The sequence below is a fragment of the Ruditapes philippinarum genome, unplaced genomic scaffold, assembly GCF_026571515.1.
Source record: "Ruditapes philippinarum isolate M1 unplaced genomic scaffold, ASM2657151v2 ctg3551_1_1_1_1, whole genome shotgun sequence".
Classification (NCBI taxonomy): Eukaryota; Metazoa; Mollusca; class Bivalvia; order Venerida; family Veneridae; genus Ruditapes; species Ruditapes philippinarum.
The window spans coordinates 165723-188332 of NW_026856213.1; the positions used below are offsets into that span (position 1 = coordinate 165723).

General features: G+C 31.5%; 1 protein-coding gene across 1 annotated transcript; it reads left to right on the top strand.

The window, feature by feature from the left end:
- Window positions 1–4353: 4353 nt before the first annotated feature.
- Window positions 4354–19285, top strand: LOC132745818 (arylsulfatase B-like). Its single transcript, XM_060734804.1, has 8 exons — window positions 4354–4394; window positions 7101–7437; window positions 8069–8252; window positions 8592–8850; window positions 13495–13691; window positions 17275–17524; window positions 18086–18237; window positions 18990–19285. Exons 1-8 carry the CDS (start codon window positions 4354–4356, stop codon window positions 19274–19276), a joined length of 1707 nt encoding a protein of 568 aa, XP_060590787.1. The 3' UTR covers window positions 19277–19285.
- The last annotated feature ends 3325 nt before the right edge of the window (window positions 19286–22610 follow it).

A 22610-nucleotide genomic window follows, 5' to 3' on the forward strand; every position in this document is an offset into this window, starting at 1 on the left:
GCTTTACTATTGCAGCAATACTTCAGAACACGATTCTAAAGATCCGATTGCTGGTACTCGAAGCGTTGTAGTTGGAAAAAGCACATCTAACCAACGCATTGAAAAGTGGTGGTGTACATTACGACAAAATGGAATCTATTGGCGGATTATTTTTTTTCAAAGACTTACGCGATACATGTGTATTTAATGATCTGGACCCGATACAATGCGAGACCTTGAAATTTTGGTCAATGAACCTCATGCAAACCGAGTTAGACCGGATTGCACATGAAATAAGGCAACAAACCAGTTCTTCTGTTATTTGTGGTAAACCTGAAACAGGCTTGTATGAAACTCACGACTTCTGCAATGCAGTTAACTTGAGAGGCGTGTTTGCAAAGAACATGTATTCACGCCCAAAAAGACAATGTGAGGAATTCGTAGAATTAGCACCCCTTCTGAAGCTAGACCTACAGATGCCATGGGACGCTGATTCAGCACTACAACTGTGTAGCAAGATGAACGATTTATTTTGAGAATGAATTTAATATAAATACGCTTTGAAACGTCATATACTAGGTTACTTTAGGTTCAGTTTAAAAAAAATGATGTTTTAAAATCATAAAGACGATATCCTACGATTTCACTTCATTATATGGTTGTTTTAAGATATTGGTTTGTAAATATTGAGCAAATTACAATATATTTGTAAATTATCATTTAAGTTATAACCACTCTAATTTGCACTGTAAGGGATTGTAAAATTGACAACATTGTTGAGTTGTATACCTAAAGGACACCTGTATGCAAAATTAAGGCAAAATTTACCGTAAGGGTTTGGAGTTGTAGGCATTATGATGAGTCAGAACATATACATCAAAAAGGCACATGTATTGAAAGTCTAAAAAAAATCCGTGTCATCTCATTTAACAAGTTCTTTAAACAAGTATTATGGTATTTAAAAGGAATATATAATATATATTTATTAATACGTCAATTGCAAACTGATAATATCGTCAGTGAACGTACAGAACATGGTAAACATGCAAGCATTATACTTGTACATTTCAAATATCTCTTTATCTGTATAAAGATATACTACACATCACGTTTTTGGCCCATTCGTGTTTGCCTGTTCATTCGGTTTAACCCCCACAGACATGCATTTACACAATTTTAGCAGTCTGAAGTACACATATTTTGAGTTTTATTCTTCTACCATACATTTGGCTATACAGAGAATAATTAACAATTGCAATGGGTGATTTGATCAGTTAAAGGTTTGTCTTCTGCTTTTATGGCGAAACCTGATAATTTTAATTTAACATTGTTGTTTTCTTTATCGTATTGATGTTTTTAAATGATAATCAAAAACAGAGATATTGTTTAAAATATGTTTTAATAAATTAGGAATCGAACGTTCTACCTCGGTAATCCGCCCACTAAGCTACCTGTTTAGGAATTACTGTTGCTTAACGATAAGATATTTTTTGTCAACAGTTTAGGCTGTTACTTGAAATTAATTATAGCTGTCATATGTTGCTGTACAGATCTTAATATCCGTCCCCAGGGGACTCGCCAATCGGCAGGTTCCCGAAGGACGGATATTCCAATCCGATTGGAAATTAATGTCTTTACACCCGTAACTATTTTCGTACAGTAGCGTATGAAATTACAACTTCACAACGGCGAAATAACGTCATTTTTAAGCATGCCATTGTATAGCACGCGACTCATCTGGCACCCCATGACAGATGAAATATCAGGCATGGGTAAAATAAACGGAAACAACAGTCTGATATGCAAGAAATACTCTGTCAAATCATTGTAATAGTTCATGTTTATAAATGAAAGTCTGGGTTTCTATTTAGTGATATAAAACCAATAGTATTCAGAGTATATCACTCATAGTGTTCAAAGGAATCGCTAAAATAGTTTTTGAGAAACTTCTAAACCACAAATTCAAAGTCGAAAAAGAGGTATAATTTGATAACAATGCAATTCAGAGATTTCTAACCTAGAGCGTGTTCTAAACAAGTGTGTGCAGTTTCAAAGCTGTATGATTTATTGTTTTTGAAATACCATGTTTCATGAAACTTCTTCACTACAATTTTTTTTGTCAAAGTAAGGCCTATAATTTGGTCTGTATTCAATATAAGATGGACGAAGAATGAACTACGGGTAAAAACCGATTGAAACTGCAGCAAACAACAATGCGAGACTGATTTGGATTTAAAGCTGGAGCCCATATAAAAAAATAAACCGTTTGATTCATACGCTGTATGTCAATTTGAGATTATATATCCCTGTTCCGGAAATCAAAATGATAAATGGATACCCAATGCAATCAAAGTATTTTCTTTTCTTAATCAATTAAAAAGGCTTATGATCACATCCGTGTTATTTGTGCCGTGTGGCGGCTGTAAAAAGTCTCCCCGTACATTTATTCAATGATGTTATATTTTCGATCCTTAAAGATCGTTCAGCACGACATTATTGTTGTGCTTGTGGTATTTTTAGTTTCATCTTTTCAACTTTTCGGCATTTTCTAGTTGGGTGGTTCCAATATTCCTACCTGAATAATGTTGAATCACCCTTATGATATGTTGCCTGCTTTTTAAATTTGTCTTTTGATGTCTTATCTGTGATACGCAGGCTTCATAACCTCTGATCCCCTTTCAAAATTCCATTTTATTTAGTTCCGCCCATTGTTTTCTCGTTTAGGGCACACGCTTTTTATTACTTTGGGACCATACGCCGCTTTTCATGGAATGGCACGGCAGTGTCACATTGAAGGTTCCATGATAACCGCCGTATGAACACATCTGCGGATGTTTCTAAATTCAAAATTTTACTATTTCATGTTTAAATGTTGAATTCTGCTTAAGCCGGTGGTAGGGGGCGTGGACGGTAACTTGCACTTTCCAGTACCGTCCATGAACAGGCTCAATCAAACCGAGCCTGCAACATTTTCAATTTTGCCGTGTTGGGCTTTCTTTAGGGATTCTGTATTTATCTATTTTATATAAGAATAACATTCTGTTCTTGCATATGAGCCCACATATATTGTTTTTTTTTTAATTAGTCTCCAGGAAACTTAGGTAAATGAACTTACCTCGTTCTAATCGTTGTCATATTCTGCCATATTTTCCTTGAAAATTATGAGGCAAGCATGTGGGACAATAACAAAATCCATAAGTCAAAAATCAAAAGTCATAAATCAAAAGTCATAAGAAAAGAGTAAAATAAATCTATAAGTCGAAACTCAAAAGTGACCCTCCAAGGCTTCTATATATATCTCTTTTTGATTAAACTCCTACCTATCATAAAACCATCACCAAAATTGTGTAGTTTGATATTATCTAAATCAGACGACTATTTGTGCGTTTCTTATTGAAATAGCCTTACATTATACCCACTCAAACAATAACGTCGGTACAGCCTTTGTTTCATCAGATAATCAAAATTTAATGTTTTGAAATCCAAACAAGAAAGTGGTCACATAAAGTATATTAAGTATATTTATGCATTCTTAAATTGAACGTGTGAACCTCGCAAGCAAGGATTACCTCATTAGCCATGTAAGTTATTGTGAAAGATGATTTGATGAAATCTAAATAGCAAAGTTTAACCTTATTGGCTATGTAAGTGATTTTGCAAGTTTATTTGAAAGAGTTTGGAATACAAAAATTAACCCCATTAGCTATGTGTATGTTTGTAATAGTTGTTTTCGGGGGAGTTCAGGTGGAAAAAAGTTTAACTACATTGAATAAAAAGTTTTTGAATATGTTTATTCGAAGGTCATGGAATGACAAAGTTTAACCTCATTGGCTACTTGGCTATATGAGTGCTAGTGAAAATTAATAATGAAGAAGTTCGGACGGCAAAGTTTAATCTCGTTGGCTATGTAAGTGCTAGTGAAAATTAATAATGAAGAAGTTTGGACGGCAAAGTTTAAACTCAATTGCTATGTAAGTGCTAGTGAAAATTAATAATGAAGAAGTTCGGACGGCAAAGTTTAACCTCATGGCTATGTAAGCGCTAGTGAAAATTAATAATGAAGAAGTTCGGACGGCAAAGTTTAACCCCATGGCTATGTAAGTGCTAGTGAAAATTAATAATGAAGAAGTTCGGACGGCAAAGTTTAAACTCAATGGCTATGTAAGTGCTAGTGAAAATTAATAACTAAGAAGTTCGGACGGCAAAGTTTAAACTCATGGCTATGTAAGCGCTAGTGAAAATTAATAATGAAGAAGTTCGGACGGCAAAGTTTAACCTCATGGCTATGTAAGTGCTAGTGAAAATTAATAATGAAGAAGTTCGGACGGCAAAGTTTAAACTCAATGGCTATGTAAGTGCTAGTGAAAATTAATAATGAAGAAGTTTGGACGGCAAAGTTTAAACTCAATGGCTATGTAAGTCGGACGGCAAAGTTTAACCTCATGGCTATGTAAGTGCTAGTGAAAATTAATAATGAAGAAGTTCGGACGGCAAAGTTTAAACTCAATGGCTATGTAAGTGCTAGTGAAAATTAATAACTAAGAAGTTCGGACGGCAAAGTTTAAACTCAATGGCTATGTAAGTGCTAGTGAAAATTAATGATAAAAAAGTTCGGACGGCAAAATTTAACCTCATGACTATGAAAGTGATAGTGAAAATTAATATTGAAGTAGTTCGGAAGGCAAATTTTAACCTCATTGGCTATGTAAGTGCTAGTTAAATTGACATTGAAGAAGTTCGGACGGCAAAATTTAACCTCATTGTCTATGTAAGTGCTAGTGAAATTGATATTGAAGAAGTTCGGACGATAAAGTTAAACCTCATTGGCTATGTAACTGCTTGTGAAAATTAATATTATAGATGTTCGGAGAGCAAACCTCATTGTCTATGTAAGTTCTAGTGTTAAGTTGATTTGAAAAAAATTTATGCGACACAGATAAAACTTATTTGTTATTTTAGTACTTGTGAAAGTACATTTGAAAGAATTTAAACGACAAAGTTAAACCTCATTAGCTTTGATTTGTCAGTAATTATGTAAATTAACATTGAAGTGTAATAAAGCAAAACAAAATATAATGGAGTACATTGCGCAACCCCGAGAAAGCAATGTCTGGTAAAACGGCAATAACCCTCGAACTCTTTTAGTATACTGCACTATAAAGCAAAGACACTAAAATTGTTAAAATTAGAAACAACATCGCTTTCAAAATTATGAAACCTCGCCGATGATTGGCTTTATAAAAGCACAACAGAAATGATTTCGTATATGGTCACGATAAGATCTAAAAGCGGAGCGTTATTTAGAGCTGATTTTAATCAGATTGAAGACTCAAATGAATGTCAAGAACATAAAAATAATCTTACGAAAAACAAAAGTGGTATTATTCCATTTGATTTTGAAAAACGTCGTCCATCGAAACAAACATGTGATTTTAAAATTTAGACGAATAAGGTTTATTTCTTATTAATTCTATTGTACTTTTAAAACAACGATCGATAAAATGGATATCACACACTGGTGCTCAACGTAAATGATGCATATTATACTTCAATTTAAACCGGTTAGGTCACGTGAAGTATAAAATAAACAACTAATGTAAAAAAATCATGTTTTATTTAAAGTCGTAGTATCAATTACCTCCACGTTTAATTAGTAATTGATAAAATCATTCCATTATAGTAACACTCCGCTATTCAGCCACGTATGGTATTAGTTAACTGCATATTATTTCTTTGTACATACATATAAATATGTTTATGCTTATGTTTTATTGTTCTATATCAATATCTAGATACAATAACATTAATATAGGGTCGTTTGCATGATTCAAACTAAAGTTCAACTGATACCATTTGCACAAACACATTGTATACTTAACCCAATTAAATTTTAAATCGAAACCATGGATGAAATGTGAGGTTTAAGCATAAGATTGGGTGGTAGGCGAAGACCCAGAACTACAGCATTGGCTTGGCAATACTGTGAGAAAAGGATTGGCTACAACTCGGCTATTTCTACCTGCTATCTTCAGCATTTCTCTGGGGGCCACAGAACCGGGGTGACTTATGACGGAACATTTATCACCTATTAGTATCAGTACCATTGTTCCGACCAAATTCGTAACATGTTTGCTTAATGTATCCTTGAATAACTGGCCGCTTTTTTGTTTTACTGCTTTATAATAATGGTTTTCACAGTGTTAACAGCTTTGTTTATGAAAAATGCCATGTAATTATACTATGTTCATACTGTGTAAATAGCTTTGGCTTCTTTTGAAAATTGCCATGTTCTTACTTTGTAGACAACTATGATTATTTAAAACTTAGTGGTTTCATAGTTATAATGATATTTGTGTTGATATTGCTAGCCTCTTACAATATAATTTTTGAATGGTCATATTACAGTACAACCAAACAAAATTAAGATGAAAAACAAAACAAATGTACTATTTGTGATATCATGTTATATCATATAGATGATGAATTTCATTGCATTTTCTCATGTAGTTATTTCAAATATAAACGGAAACTACTCTTATACTCTACCACAAACTAATCTACATTACAAAAAATATGTTTACGTTTAGGAAATAAATCAATGAAACTGATCCATAAAAAGTAAACAACCGAGTTGAATTTGTTTATGCTAAACAAAAAAACACATTAATAGTCACGTTTAGTAAGAGACATTTAAAGGGCTCCGATGAGGTTTCAAAGCCTAAAACATAACATTTGAATTTCTTACATAAATGAGCTGGGGCACTTTAAACAGCAATATATGCAAAGAAATATACTTTGAAATAAATTGAAAATCGTATATTTATGCTTTCTTTAGCCCGATTCGAGTGAAAATCGTTTAAACGCTTTTCATTTTGGTCATTTTTTTACAATTTGAATAATTATTCTGGAAAAAACGAAGTGCGCGAATGATCTGAAATTTTGCACAAAGATTAGTGGTCTAAACCTACATCAAATAATAGAATCTAGATTTATCTGGAAAAATATTTTCAGTCCCATCTTGCCAAAAAAAAAACCTCAGTGTAGTCCATTTAAAGATTTTTATTATAATAAAATTGTAAACATTTTTAAAGTTAGAGTGTTTTATTTTTAACATATTTCAGGTCATCAACGGATAGGATACGATTCTATTTTATTCTTGCTGTTGCCTCTTGTACTTTGATTTTTGTGGTTCACAAACAAAGGTATTATTTCACGTTCCAAACAACCTTTTTCGGATCAGAATTTAATGACTTGAGAGCAGCAGGAAATAAAACAAGGCCGCACATTAAACTGATTATTGCAGACGACTTAGGATATAATGACGTAGGATACCATGGATCTCGAGTCAAAACTCCAAATATAGACAAGCTAGCGTTGTCTGGTGTTAGACTAGAAAACTATTATGTTCAGCCAATTTGTACGCCTACAAGAGGTCAACTTCTCACAGGAAGACATCAGGTTATTGTTTAATAAGTTTATCATTTTAACAAATAACTATTATACGAAAAGGTCCCGATTAAAATTTGATTGGTCAGACCTGACACTGACCAATGAAAATCAAGAGATTTGAGATGGAATTCAGGTAAAATAGTTCTATGACGTATATAGTAACGTTTGATATGCTGCGAAGACATTTTTCTCAATATAGTTGTTGTGTCACAGTTCTTTTTTCTAACCTCTGGGAACCAGATATTTTGTTACTCCATTATACTACTTAAACAACACCTTCATAGCATATGAATGTAAATTGGTAGATTTTTGTTAATGATAACAGGGTGTTTCAAATATCAATGCTGATTAAGGTCAGCTTTAAGTAGCTTTTATATTAATAAATGTACAATTTAATATACAGTTTTATATACAATTTAATGTACAATGTTAATGTATAATTATTTACATTAATGTACAATTACGTACGTTCATGTACTATGTACAATGAAGCACAATGAACACTTTTTATAATTAATGCACAATTATGCTCATGAATACCTAATAATCAGAAACTTAATCAGAAACTCTCTTTTTAAAGAAGGAAACGTTTACAATTTTGCACTTTTTTTTGGCTGAGTAATTTATATTATAATTTTAGATATACACAGGCTTACAATGGGTACTTTGGCCATCTACACCATTAGGACTAGACTTGGATAGCACCACGATTGCCGATAAGCTGAAAGAGGCTGGTTATGCTACACATATTGTTGGAAAGTGGCATGTTGGGTTTTACAAAAAAGAATATTTACCTACGAATCGGGGTTTCCAAACTTTCTTTGGTTTGTATTATTTTTATGTTAATTATCTGTTTATCATAATATAATAATTTGAATTTGCACAACTTTGACCAAAATGCTACTATTATATTAAGCATCGTATCTGTGTTTATCATATTAAATTATTAAGAGGAAGCGTGCTTCGTCTGTAACAAGTTACGTCACTTGAGAAAGACTTACCTGTCACATTATAAGTTATCTGCCCGTCAGTACACAAAATGGTACGTATTCAGGAGTTACGTTTTCGTCTTTTGATCTTCTACTACATTAATGTCTAATTGGTAAAAGCATAATGCACTGAATATCTGTATATAAAGTTGATATAATCACAATTATTTTCAGGTTTCCAATCTGGTCACTCCAATTATTTTACCCATGAAACAGTTGACGAAAACATGAAAGGATACGATTTGATGGAAAATGACCAACCAGCTAATATCTCGAAGTATCTTGGTGTATATTCGACCAATCTCTTTACCAACAGAGTGAAAAGTATCATTCATACGCACGATAAATCAAAGTTAAGTCAGACACATTTAACCCTTATAGGTAGTCTCACTGTAATGCTTTCCCACCAAAAAATCCAACATCGGCCAATAAAGTAGCAAATACATTATTTACAATCATTTATTTATCGCTATGTACTAAATTCCGGTTATGAACGGTTCAAAATATTGAATACCGAAGACGTTCCGGAAATGGCCGATTTATAACGATATTGACCGATGTTATAAATTTTAGACGGGAAAGCATTACAGTAAGACTACCTGAATTTACTTATCTTTTTTAGGGAAAGTTTTGAAATATGTATCCACTGAATAGCGAACAGTACAGATCATGAATCAGACGGCTGGGACCTTGGGTCTGCTCGGGTCTCATAAGTGGGTTTGATTTTTGCACTTACTTGCATTTTCTTTAATAAAAAATTTTTTTTTGGATTACATTTATTAAATAAAACCAAAATTATTTTAACTATTATTACGTTTAAAAAAAGAAAATTTTTATAAAGTTTAATTTTAAGATAATTTTTGTTTTAAATCGTGCTAAAACTTTACTTTGTTGAAATGAATATAAAGATAATGAACTTGTAAATCTAAAGAGAGAAGTATAATGTATAAGTTTTGTTAATTATTCTAACCATACTCGACCTATTTATTATTATATTATCTGTCGTAACTATTATACTTTGTATTGCGTTATGTGTCGCAACGATTGAATTGGTTGTCTGTATTGTTTCCTGTAATCTTTATTAAGTAATTTGTCGTGGCTTTTGTAATCTTTTTTAGTAACCTTTTGTATTTCTTTCAGTCTGTTTTGACTAAGCAGTCTGTATCTATCTGTAGTATATCTTGTAGTATTTATTTTAATATATGTTATATCTAGTGTAAAAATTATCTGTATAAAGTATTTATTGTAGCTACTGTGTTCACTTGCAGACCCACTCTAGTATGAGCTTGTAGGTATACACAATTTAATGACACACTTTAGTGTGATCGGTTTTGGATATTTTTCTGAATAAACTGTAATAATAAACTGTTTTATTGGTTAGAGGTTTTTGTACCTGAAAACCACATATAGCTCATTGCATAATATATCTATCTTTGCAACCATTATTTGTTTATCTCTCGTATCAAGCTGTTCACGGACCAATTCAGGTGCCTGATCAATATGTTGACCTGTACGACAATTCTACAAGCCTAAAACGCAGAAAACATGCAGGAAAGTTAAAATCAGACATCTAAATTTTCTAATTACTAGTAAAACTTGTCGAATTAAATATCGATAATAAAATGCATGTGTTTTAGTTGTCTTTAGTTGTCATCTCTTGCACTTATCTGGAACAAAACGAATGAAAACCGCTTTTCATTGAATGACACTAAAGTGTAACATTGAAGGTTCCATGATGACTACCATATGAACATATCTGCGGATGTTTCATGTTAAATGTTGTGTTCTGTTTAAGTCGGTGCTAGGGGACGTGAACGGTATCCTATAACTTCCACTACCGTCCATTGACAAGCTTATCATGCCGAGCCTGAAACATATTAAATTTTAACGTTTTTGGCTTTCCTAAGGAATTCTGTTTTTCTCTATTTCATTGCAAGAAGGTTAACATGATCAACCTTAGAAAAATAAACTGAAAATTGAAGCTTAGTTGTACTTGAATTTATTGCAGGACACCCTTAGAACATATGTTGCCTGCTTTTTGCGACGGACGCGCCCTCAGGCGCGTTTAGAGCTATGTCATCTACACATGGGATTTCGTCGGCTACAATCGCGCAATGTGTCCTCAACCGAATAACAGCCCACGAAATAGTACGTGAATTTGATCCTACGAAACTCCCATACTTCGTCGGGATATCTTAAAAACTTCAATATTTAGCCTTTTCAATTTAAAATTAAGTTATCCAAGTTAAAATATAAACGTATTTAATTAATAAAAACGTTGTAGCACCGTAGTATTATTGCGCAATTATGCAAATAACTGCTGAAACGATTTACCGCTGTCGAAAAAGTAGGACAGCAAATTATGCTATAATTAAGGAGTAAGCTTAATAATTCATAGAAATTATGAGCAGGAAATAAATATTTCCCCATTAAACAAAACATTTTTATTAACAGATCAAAAGTTTTTCGTGACTTTAGAATAACTCGCGCATTAATAAAAGAAGAACTCTTTTCGTGACTCATACCGCGGGTTTAGCTGAATATCCAGCAGTTATTAATAAATTTGACTACAGTACAATGGTTAGTATGATAAATATCTGTTTTTGAAATTGCACGTAACAAGGGAATTTTTCAACACTTTACCACCATGTAGTCTTTCATGGTAATCTTTATTGAAGGAAGTTATAATATCAGTTCTACTTCCGATTCTTGTGTTTTGTTTACATAGTTTTCTAGGTCACGATATGAGTTAACCTGATCGATATGTTCGGCAAGAAGATAACACTATCCTAAAAATAGATTCTGCACTTTCGGACGAGTACACATTATACATGTAATAAACGAGCGGATACTTCCTATGTTTACATGCAATACTTTAAGAAATTCTAAACAATTGTAAGAAGCAAACAAGTTGAAAATGGAATTTAGTGTGAAATTGAAAGGGACAACTAAACACTGTGGTGCTTAAGTGACGTAAATGAAAAAAAAATCTAAAAAAATACACCATAAATTGCTGATGATTTTAACCAAAAATATCTTTAATGAGACATATCCAAGAGAAATAAAAATAAAAATACAAATGACTTATATTTTATTGTCTATATGCCCACTATGATATAACACAAAGCAATTCTAATTAACATTCTCACATCTGTTATGTATTATGATTGAAGTTTATTTGCATGGTTTTATTTTAGAAATATTTCGTTGACAGTTTTTTTTCTATTTACATATCATTTCTTGGAATAAATCAATAAGGACACTGATTTACAAGTTTGACCAGAGTTTTTCGGCATAAATTTCATTCTGTATTTAAAAATTTGGACTTGTTCTGCTTGAAAGTAGAAAATCTGAATTATATCAGATCGGGGCACATAAAATTTATTGCTCTACAAATCTCGAACTTGTATGGAACAAATTTTCTCTGTTATATCTTTTGTGTTTTTTTTTTTTTTTTTTTTTTTAAAAAGCCTTAATGTCTCTCCGGTTGCATGTCCGTCGCATTCAGTGCTGCAGCACATTGATTATATTTGTCTTCTGGTGTCTTATGCAGTCTTCATAACGTCTAACCCCATTTCAAAAATTCTGTTTTTGTTCAGTTCCGCTCATTGTTTTCTCGTTTATGGCACATGCATGCTTTTCCTGGAATGGTATCAAAGTGTCTCATTGAAGGTTCCGTGATAATCGCCGTATAAACGCATCTGCAGATGTTTCTAAATTAGAAATTTTACTATTTTCATATTTACCGTTCGCGTCCCCTATTACCGACTTAAACAGAACACAACATTTAACATGAACTGGTAAAATTTTAAATTTTAAAACATCTGCAGATATGTTCATATTGTAGTCATCATGAAACCTTCAATGTTACACTTGAATTTATTGCATCTTTACAGCGCTCTTATTGGTTCCAGTCAGATATTACTTACACAAGTGTCGTGCGATTGACAACTTATGTTATAATTTTCAAGCTTACATCAGCTCTTAACTTTTACATCAGCTCTTAAGTTATACCTTAAGTAGGACTTCTATATTTCTCCATGGCGCGTTAAAATAGAGAAAAACAGAATATAGTCCAATAGATATAGTCCAACACGGTAAAATTGAACTTGTTGAAGGCCAATTTGACTGAGACGGTTCATAAACCGTAGTGGTAATTGTTAGCTACCGTTCACAGCTCCTAGTGCCTTCTAAAGCAGAATTGTAAAAGGAAATCAACAAAGAATGCATTCGTACAAAATACACCATTTACAATGCCTTGAGAAGAAATGCAATCGGCTTATTTAGCACGTGCCTTTCAACATGGATATTACATGTTGTTCTTTTTCCTTTAAATCTGTGAGTCAGTATGTACAAAACTAATCTATAAAAATTAATTCAAATACTGTCACTTGTTTGTATATGAAAATAAACTACATTAGGCTCATTAGTGTTTGAATCATTGAGGATCGCTCAGCAAGACATTATTGTTGTGTGTGCGTGTTTTAGTTCCTTCTGTTCGATCTTTTCCTAAATGAATATTGATGAATCACCCTTACAACATGTTGCCTGCTTTTTATATTTGTCTTCTGATGTCTTATGCAGTCTTTATAACCTCTAATCCCATTTCAAAATTCTTTTGTTCAGTTCCGCTCATTTTTTTTTCTCGTTTACGGCACATGCATGCTATTCCTGGAATGGTTCGGTAGTGTCTCATTGAAGGTTCCGTGATAATCGCCGTATAAACGCATCTGCAGATGTTTCTAAATTAAAAAAAAAATACTATTTTCATATTTAAATGTTGAGTTTTGCATAAGTCGGTGCTAGGGGGCATGGGCAGTAATTTGCATTTAGTTCTTTAGAGATTCTGTTTCTTCAATTGGTTTGTCCAGTAGGATTGAATAATTTCAAAATGAATCGCAACACATTCACTTAAGATAATCGGTCAAATAAAACAAATGTTTATAAAAAGTCAAACATCGCGCCGCACCTAAATACTAACGAACTTTAATTTATACAAAATCGAATTTTAGGAGTACGTAATTTCATGCACAATGTACCAATAGTAATATCACTTTGAATATTACTTTATATAACATCAACATCTGTGTATTAGTTTAAATATTACTTTAAATAACAACATCATTTATGTGTTACAAATTTATACATTAAATGAGTTTGTTTTTGTTTATTTGAAAGGACAAGTATCATGTATTGATGAGGGTATTGGAAGTGTTGTCGAGTCTTTAAAGCAAAGTGGAATGTGGGATAACACTGTGCTTATTTTCACAACCGGTATGGTATTATACATTTTATATCTAACAGCATTGTCTGCCTTAAGGGTTTTTATATATATGGGTAAACGCTTGATTGATTTTTGCCTGTCTACCTCATATATTATTGGTAATTCTCGATTACACAATGATCTAGGTATAGGAGAGTATACTTATCATTCGATTAACGGATCGTCAACGCTTGAATATTTATTGTTGCATATTGATGATTTTGAACTTGTTTCACATTTTTGTATTACCCCACCTAACGAGTTTTCCGATCATAGCGGACTCTGTTTTAGTCTACCATGTAAAATCACGCTTCACCGCCGATTGAAATACACAAAGAAACGTTTTTGAAATTTGACAATACAAAAATTTCACAATTTATAGAATGCTTAAACTCAAAAAGAGTAGATATATTAGAGCTAACTAATGAAATTAACCAAAACGAAAATATTGATACTATATCACAATCTTTTATTAAGATTTTAAGCGATTGTTCAAATGATATTTTCGGACAAACACGAACAACACGAACTGTATCTATAAATAAAGTATTAAAGAAAAAACCATGGTTCAATGCTGACTGTTACACTGCTAGAGCTGAATTCAAAAAAGCAAGAAATGCTTTTGTAAAAAACAAAGACAATGATAACCTTCGTAATCTATATATAAACTATAAAAATAATTATAACAAAATTAAACGAACCCAAAAGAAAAAATATAACTTTAATGAGAGGCAAAACTTAAATGAAATGAGTAAATCTCAACCACGTAAATTCTGGAATAAGATTAGAAGTCAGTACACTGAAAATACAAGAAGGGCTGAAACTTTAACAACACAAGATCTATATGAGCATTTTAAAACACTGTATAGCACAGAGACAACAACTGGAAATACATCTTATAATCAAAATATTATAGATGAAGATTTAGATAAAGAAATTAATATGTCAGAATTACATAAAGCAGTATTTTCACAAAACAATAATAAAAGTAGTGGAATAGATACACTTATATCGGAAATATATAAAATTTCTTTTAATGAAACGTCTGATTTTATTCTAAGACTTTTTAACAGGATATTTCATACCGGAGAATATCCCAGTGAGTGGGGATCAGGAATTATTGTTCCTATACATAAGGGAGGTGACCCGGAAGATGCCAAAAATTATAGGGGTATAACTTTGATAAACATTATTGCTAAAATATATTCAAGGGTATTACTTAATCGCCTAACATCATGGACTATAAAACATAAAACTATAATAGATAATCAATACGGATTCCAAAAAGGAAAATCAACTACAGATTGCATATTTATACTTCACTCAATAATAGTAAAAACTCTTTCTGATAAAAATAAATTATACGTAGCCTTTGTAGACTTTGAAAAAATGCTTTGATAAATTACAACGTTCGTTTATCTTTCAAAATCTAATCCAGGAAAATGTTAGTTCAAAATTTGTAAAAGCAATTGAAAGCATGTACAGCAGGGTAAAATCAGCGGTAAGGTTTAAAAAAGAGATATCACCAAACTTCACCTCAAATAGGTGCAAAACAAGGTGACCCAAGTTCAAGTCTTTTATTTTTATTCTTCGTTAATGACATAATTCATAACATTAATAGTAACATTGATGGAATTTTCACCGTTCATGAATTAAAATTATGTATGCTACTTTTTGCTGATGATACAGCTCTTTTTGCCAAGACACCCAATGCATTACAATCAATGTTAAATGATTTGAATTTATAATGCCAAACATGGAATCTAAAAGTTAACACATCTAAAACTAAAATAATGATATTTGAACAAGGTAGACATTCAACGTTTAACTTTATTTTCAATGGTCAGACTTTAGAAATTGTTAAAAGCTTTAAATATTTAGGCGTTTATTTCTTTAAAAATGGACATTGGAATCGGACACAAAAGCATCTTGCTCAACATTCATCATTTTCTATGCATAACCTTTTTACAGTATTTAACCAACTTGATCTAAAGATTCAAGATAAATGTAAACTGTTTGATACACTAGTTGGATCCGTCTTAAATTATAGCGCAGAAGTGTTTGGATACTATGATTGTAAAAATATAGAACTTGTACATTGTAAATTTATTCGAAAGATCCTTTGTGTTCGTAAATCAACAAATCTAGATGCATTATGTGGAGAAATGGGGAGATATCCAATGGCAATATACCGTAAAATCATAATGTTCAAATACTGGATTAAAATACTTAAGTCACCTGATAACTCAATTCTTAAGAAAATGTATAACATGCTAAAAGAAGATGCAGATAATGAGCTATCATACAGAGAAAAAAACTGGGCTTATCAAATAAAAAATATATTGAACCAAATAGGAATGTCTTACTTTTGGCTACAACAAGATAATTTAAATATAAATGTATGTGTCATAAAGCAAAGAATTTTAGATATCTACAAACAAAATTGGTATTCAAGTATTAATAACTCTAACAGACTTTCGTCTTACAGTCATTTTAAACACGAATTTCAGTGCGAAAAGTATTTAAGCGTTATAAACAAAGATAGCCGTAGGATTATTTTAACCAAATTTAGACTATCAGCTCATAATCTCGAAATACAAAAAGGAAGGCACGATAATATTCCAAGAGAAAACAGAAAATGTCGAAATTGTTCATTAAATTTAGTAGAGACAGAATATCATTTCTTATTAATATGCCCGAAATATAACAATTTACGTAGAAAGTTTTTTAAACCATATTTTTGTAGATGGCCTTCAATGCAGAAATTCGAAACACTAATGACAAGCACAAATATCAAAACAATTAATAATCTGGCAAGTTATCTGTATTACGCATTTAAAGAGAGGACATAACTTAAGATTTTAATATCCGATAACATACTTTTTTCTTATGATTTACAAGTAAATGGGAGATCACTACGACAATAAATGATTAGTACATATACAACGGTTATGTCATCTTAGAAATATTATTATTGCCGTTTGATTTGTGGATATCGATATGATATAACGTTAACAAATATCTTTCTACTTAGCTTCTTACATATTTAAGTGTATTTATGTTTATACTTGTCACCAATAATCCTCGGCACGTGAACACGTAGAATTCTCGTTCTACTGTGTACATGCATAAGTATTTTTTATGTAATTATGCCGTGACCTTTGTTTATATTTGTCAACAATACTTCTCGGCAACGTTAACAAATATTTTTTTTCTTCTTTGTTTAAGTTACATTTGTTTCTTACATTTATAAGTATTTCTTATGCAAACTCTGTTACATATATCATATAACATTTGTTCATACTGGTTAACAATACTTCTCGGCTAATTGTAACTTGTAACACTTTACACGATACAGAATATGATTTGACTATAAATTGTATGTTTACAATTTTATGTTAAATAAAAATTTATGTTTTAATGTTTATATTCAATGAAACAGCAAATAGATTTGTTTGGGCTCTGTAAACTCTCATCTAAATAGATGTAACATATAGTTTTAAAAGAACATATAAATTATCATTATTCAGGTTCAATACAAATTAATCTTAGACTAATGATATCTTCTAATAAAGATAATTTGTAATATTTTAGATAATGGAGGCCAATTAAATGAAGGGAGTAGCAATTACCCGTTGAAAGGTGGGACAGGATCATTGTGGGAAGGGGGTATACGTGCTGCTGGCTTTGTGACTAGTGTGTTGCTGAATGACAAGGTCAAGGGCTCTGTTTCCAAGGAACTTATGCATGTGACAGACTGGTTTCCAACACTTATAAATCTAGCTGGAGGAAATTTAAATGTTACTAAACCTTTAGATGGATTCGACCAATGGAAATCAATTAAGTGAGTTTTTATTTTTAAGTCAACAATGTGATAATAACACTTCATAACGAGCGCTACAAAAAATAGGGAATAAATATTTATTTTATTTACTTAGTGTACATCAATAACTCAACTAAGCCTTAGTGTAATTTGTGTATAACGATTGTTTTTCTGTGAATTTGGAACAGTTCATTTGGAGTTAAAGAGTATTTTGTATTAAAAACTAAAATGAAAAACAGCTACTTAAATGAAATAATCTTTATGTTATTTGTATACACAGGCTGGCTTGGCTCTATACTGTAGCAAAGGCTGATGACTTTCGTTCCCAGATGATTAAGGAATAAAATGAAAACAAAATTAAAAAAAATCATTTGCTTCTTAAAGAAATCTTCGAGTTTGCAAATAAATCAAAATCAAAATTAAAAAAAAAGTTAACGTGTAATTGCATAATTAGGGGAACCCGAATTTGCATGGATTTTCATATAAAAACATGTTTTTCTAACTATTGATCTCCTTTATTTGAGCTTATATGTACTTATGTATTAGTTGAGAAACTTAAATACACTTCTTTTCAATTATCAGTGGACTGGAGGGAACACCCCGTTCAGAAATCCTCATTGACATCAAGCCAATTAATAAAGAGAAAGTTGTTGACAAATATGATAACATATTTAATTCGACAGTACGAACAGCAATCAGGATTGGGCGATGGAAACTTATAACTAGTAAAATAGGTAAATTTGATAACAAAACTTTTGTGTTCTGTTTGAGCCATCGTTCCCCCGAATAGGCGACCACGTCGCTTCAGCTTATCGTTTCGTCGCGCCGACGTTTTAGGTTTATCAGAGGTCAGCGATGCAAAGATACGATGGCACAAACGGGACACCTTGCACAGCGGTATTTCTTTTGAGGATATTTTCATATAAGTAAAGGTTGATAGCCCAATTGTATTAGATGTGAAGTAACGCTGACAATTTATATTTGAGAGTAACGACCAACTTGGAAGATCAGCATTACTTCACGTGACTCCTCCGTTATAGTTTACATTTGAAGACAGGAGCTTATAACCTACTGTCACTATAGCAAAACTCGAACAAAAACGACAAAGCGATTCCAAGTCAGAGAATCAGGTGAATTGTAGAAGTTGCTGGTTGTGTGTCCTACTTGCAGTAACCATTCCTTTGTGAAAGTGACTGTATACCCATAAATGTTAGAGACAAGCTACATTTGACTCGAATGATAAGATATTAATCAAAACAAACATCCAAAAACAGAGTCTTTGTTAGATAATGAAGCACAATCCAGATGTTATTGACATTTGCATTCCATTTCTTACATATAATACCATTACTATTCATACAGTCTTTATAGTATTCAAATTTAAATTTTATGAGCAATTAGGTGGTAAACAAAAAAAATTAATTCAACTCTATTATGATAGTTAGCTATTATTACACATTTGAATGGCTTGAAATTATCATTTTAGGTAGCAACGGAACTAAAGAAAAGCCTGTCTGGTTATTTGATATAGTAAAAGACCCAGTTGAAAGACATAATTTGGCCAAAAGTTTCCAGAACGAGTGGAAAGCATGCTTCAAAGAGTTGAATTTTATCGTCAAAGAATGGTACCTTGCCCACTGCCTCCCCGAGACAAACGGGCAAACCCAAAGAAGCGGTCAGGTTTCTGGTTACCATGGTTATAACTTAAACATTATGTTCCTAATTTACCTATATATAAGTATGTGTTTAAACAACGAACTGATTATGTATTAACAATAAATCTTAAAAATGATTTATTTTACTTCTTTTTTGTCCAAAAGGAGACAGGTCATCAAAGCCGGCCTGTTGATAATTTGATTTTAACATTTGACAATAATTATTCCTACGAAACATAAAAATAACTGAACAATATTTATTTTCACGAACATGTAATAACTGCATATAATGAATGTCTTTTTTGTATTGAAAGACATATTTTGTACTTCACATATGGGAAAACAAAACTTAGCGAGGTTGGGTCAATATGTAATGCAATATGGTCAATAATTTAACAACAGAGCAAATATTTTACAATTTTCTATTTCAACCTTTTGAAATACTCTCCTCCTGCAGTACAAACGTTAAGACTTTTAAATTCTAATTTTTAAATGCTTAAACATAGACCTCCTTAGGATTACCCTTTAATTGCTGCAAAGTGGTCAAAACCAAGTCCATTTTTGCTCATTAGTATGACATGCAAGATGTTTGTTTAGTCTAGGAATGAGAGGAAAGAGGTACAGGTCACAAGGTGCCAAGTCTGGAGAATACGGAGGATGTCCAATTATATTAGTTCCTTTGTGCGCGTAGTCATGCAAAAAATACAGAAAATTAATTTCAGTCGAAGGACAAACTTTATTCGTTTTAAATGTTTTTTCAATTTTTCATTACACAACATATCTAGACTACTTATGTGTGACACTACAGCCTCTAGCACAACAGTTTCACTGATTCTCGTATTGAAAAGAATAACGTACACATCTTTTTCGACACTTGTCAATCCCTTGGCAATGTATGGTCGACTAATATATTCATGGCTCAAATCTTAGAACTAACGTAAAATAGTAAAACCATCTTTCATCACCAGTCACAATATAAGAAATACGGCGTCTGTCATATTTAGAAATACAGCAAATGAGGTATCCATCTGTGAGATATTTGCCTAAACTGAGTGATTCTTCAGAATCGTATGGGTTGACCCTTTTGATATTCTTGCAGGTAAGTGAAAGTCTGGCATCTATGTTAATGATAAGCTTGACTTTATAGATCAATAAGAATGGAGCGTTTCAACTAACTTACAGGCATCTTTAATTGACTCAGGTATGCATCCATCTCGAAACAATTGAATGAGATACTTCATTGATGTAATAAATATTGTAAAAATCAATTTAAACAATTAATCAATTATAGCAGATATTATTTTCGCTCGAGTTAATATGTAAGCCCGTATATGAGCGCTTTCAACTGAGTGTTTACCAGCCATATCATACATGAAGTTACTCATGTATGGAATTTTAAATGCGAAAAAAATTCCTAATCTGTATATTACACACACGATGTAGCATAGCACAGATTTAAAACACAAGAATCACGAGCTAAATAAGAAAATATACTGAATATTGCATTACATATTAAGCAACTCTTGTAATTTTATCATACCCTCTATAACACTAGAATAAGGTTTCAGACTTCAAAATTTAGCTGGGTTTTTCTTTTCGTTGAAATGCATGCTAAGCAATTTAAAAGAAAAGAAGAGACGCATTTATGTAAGGAATAATATTGTGCGATAGGACAGACCAAATTGCGATGGACGGCGCGCCAGCAGACAGACCGGAAGTTAAACTTAACAATCATTTGGATGATTCGAGACGAAAGACATCAAAGAATTTAGTACACACTACACATGCTTGGTGTACTTTTCCATGCAACATATTTAAATTGTAAAGTTCCAGTTTGTACATAAGTAAATCAACTTACTGGATAAAAAGTAATATTTACTGATGGATTATATTTTTGAACACGCAGAGATATTGCAAATCTGCTATCTTTTCACCATCCTATGTACACTGGTAGAGCGACTATAGTAATTTAATAGTTAATCAACATTTATACGTATAAAACTTGAAATATAGAAAATCAATGAGGAAATATGCTTAAATAGAAAATGTGTGATATTGATTTAATACAGATTATTAGCAGAGGGAACAATAAAAAACAACTCTTTCTTTGGTTGATAATGTTTAACTGAGGCAAATTAAGTTTGGCAGTATTTTGTCTGTCTATGGCTGTATTAGAACATTAAATATTTAAGACAATTGGAAATACATGTAGTATAAGATTGACAATTACATGTACATAAAATGTAATATTACATGACTAAAGCCTATATGGCTGATTTTACTGCGGACAGTCGGAAGTGACATAAATTGCTCTGGATATTGGAAGCTTAATATGTTAATTCAGATATAATCAATTAAAATTATATTTTGAAAAAGAGACAACGTGCTGACAAATGGCCAAGAAACGAGTTAATCAAGAGGCACAAGAGTCCCGTCATAAAGGAAAGTATGAAATCGGTAAAGCACGCAGGCTTGGAAAATAGTGGGAACCATTCATCCCACGTTAAAAACATCAAATGCAAACCATAGACAAAAATAAATCTGGCCAAGGACTCATGCTGATAATGTTTTATTTTTTCTGTCTTATTTTTTTTTCTAATTATAATTTTTATAACTTGTAAATATTACTTTGCAATTATTTTTCTTTATTTATTTATATATAAAAACTTTTATTTATTTTTTATTTGTTTATCTATTTTTCCTTATTTATTCATTCATTTATTTATTTCTACAATTATTAATTTACTATTCTGAGATATGTTATAATTAAATATTTTTTATTATTATTATAATCATCATCAGTTTTCTTGTTTTATTTTTCTTTCTTTAGTTTAATTTTCTATTAATGTTTTCTAATTTAGTTGAAAAGGATATCGCTACAAAGGTTTGTCATGGTGATAGTATCCCTTAATTGCTTTAAATCAGATTTTTTATGCAAGGAAAATTTGAAAAATTCAATATATAAATTTTTTTCCTGAATTTATGTTTTTGCTCTCAGACACATGTTACACTTTATTAATTTTGTTACGGAATAAGACCAACTGAATATTAATCTATTATCATTTTTTTATTATAATGTTTTATATTTATCAATGACATCATTTAATATACATGTACCTTAAATACTTAAATATATTATTCTTTTATGACAATGCAATTTCTTCTACAATGTATAGTAAACATTTGGCAGGAAGGACGAGAAAAAAACAAAAGCTGTTAATTCTAGGCAATGCAAAAATTTTATTTATTTATTTATTCATTCTAATTATTCTAATTATTTCTAATTATTTACTATTTATTTCTAGACTATTATTTTTATTATGATTTTATTTCATTAGATTTTCCTTATTATTATTTTTACATTTTACAAACCAATTAATGAGATATCTAATGTTCAAATTTTTAGATTTCGTTTTTCTCCAGCTTGTGCATAGACCACCATAAATCATTTC

Excerpts from the sequence above, each read along its gene's own strand:
- LOC132745818 (XM_060734804.1), top strand. The coding sequence starts at position 4,354 with ATGAAGAAGTTTGGACGGCAAAGTTTAAACTCAATGGCTAT. Across the intron at positions 4,395-7,100 it reads AGTTTAAACTCAATGGCTAT|GTCATCAACGGATAGGATAC; the intron begins GTAAGTCGGACG and ends AACATATTTCAG. Across the intron at positions 8,253-8,591 it reads GGGTTTCCAAACTTTCTTTG|GTTTCCAATCTGGTCACTCC; the intron begins GTTTGTATTATT and ends AATTATTTTCAG.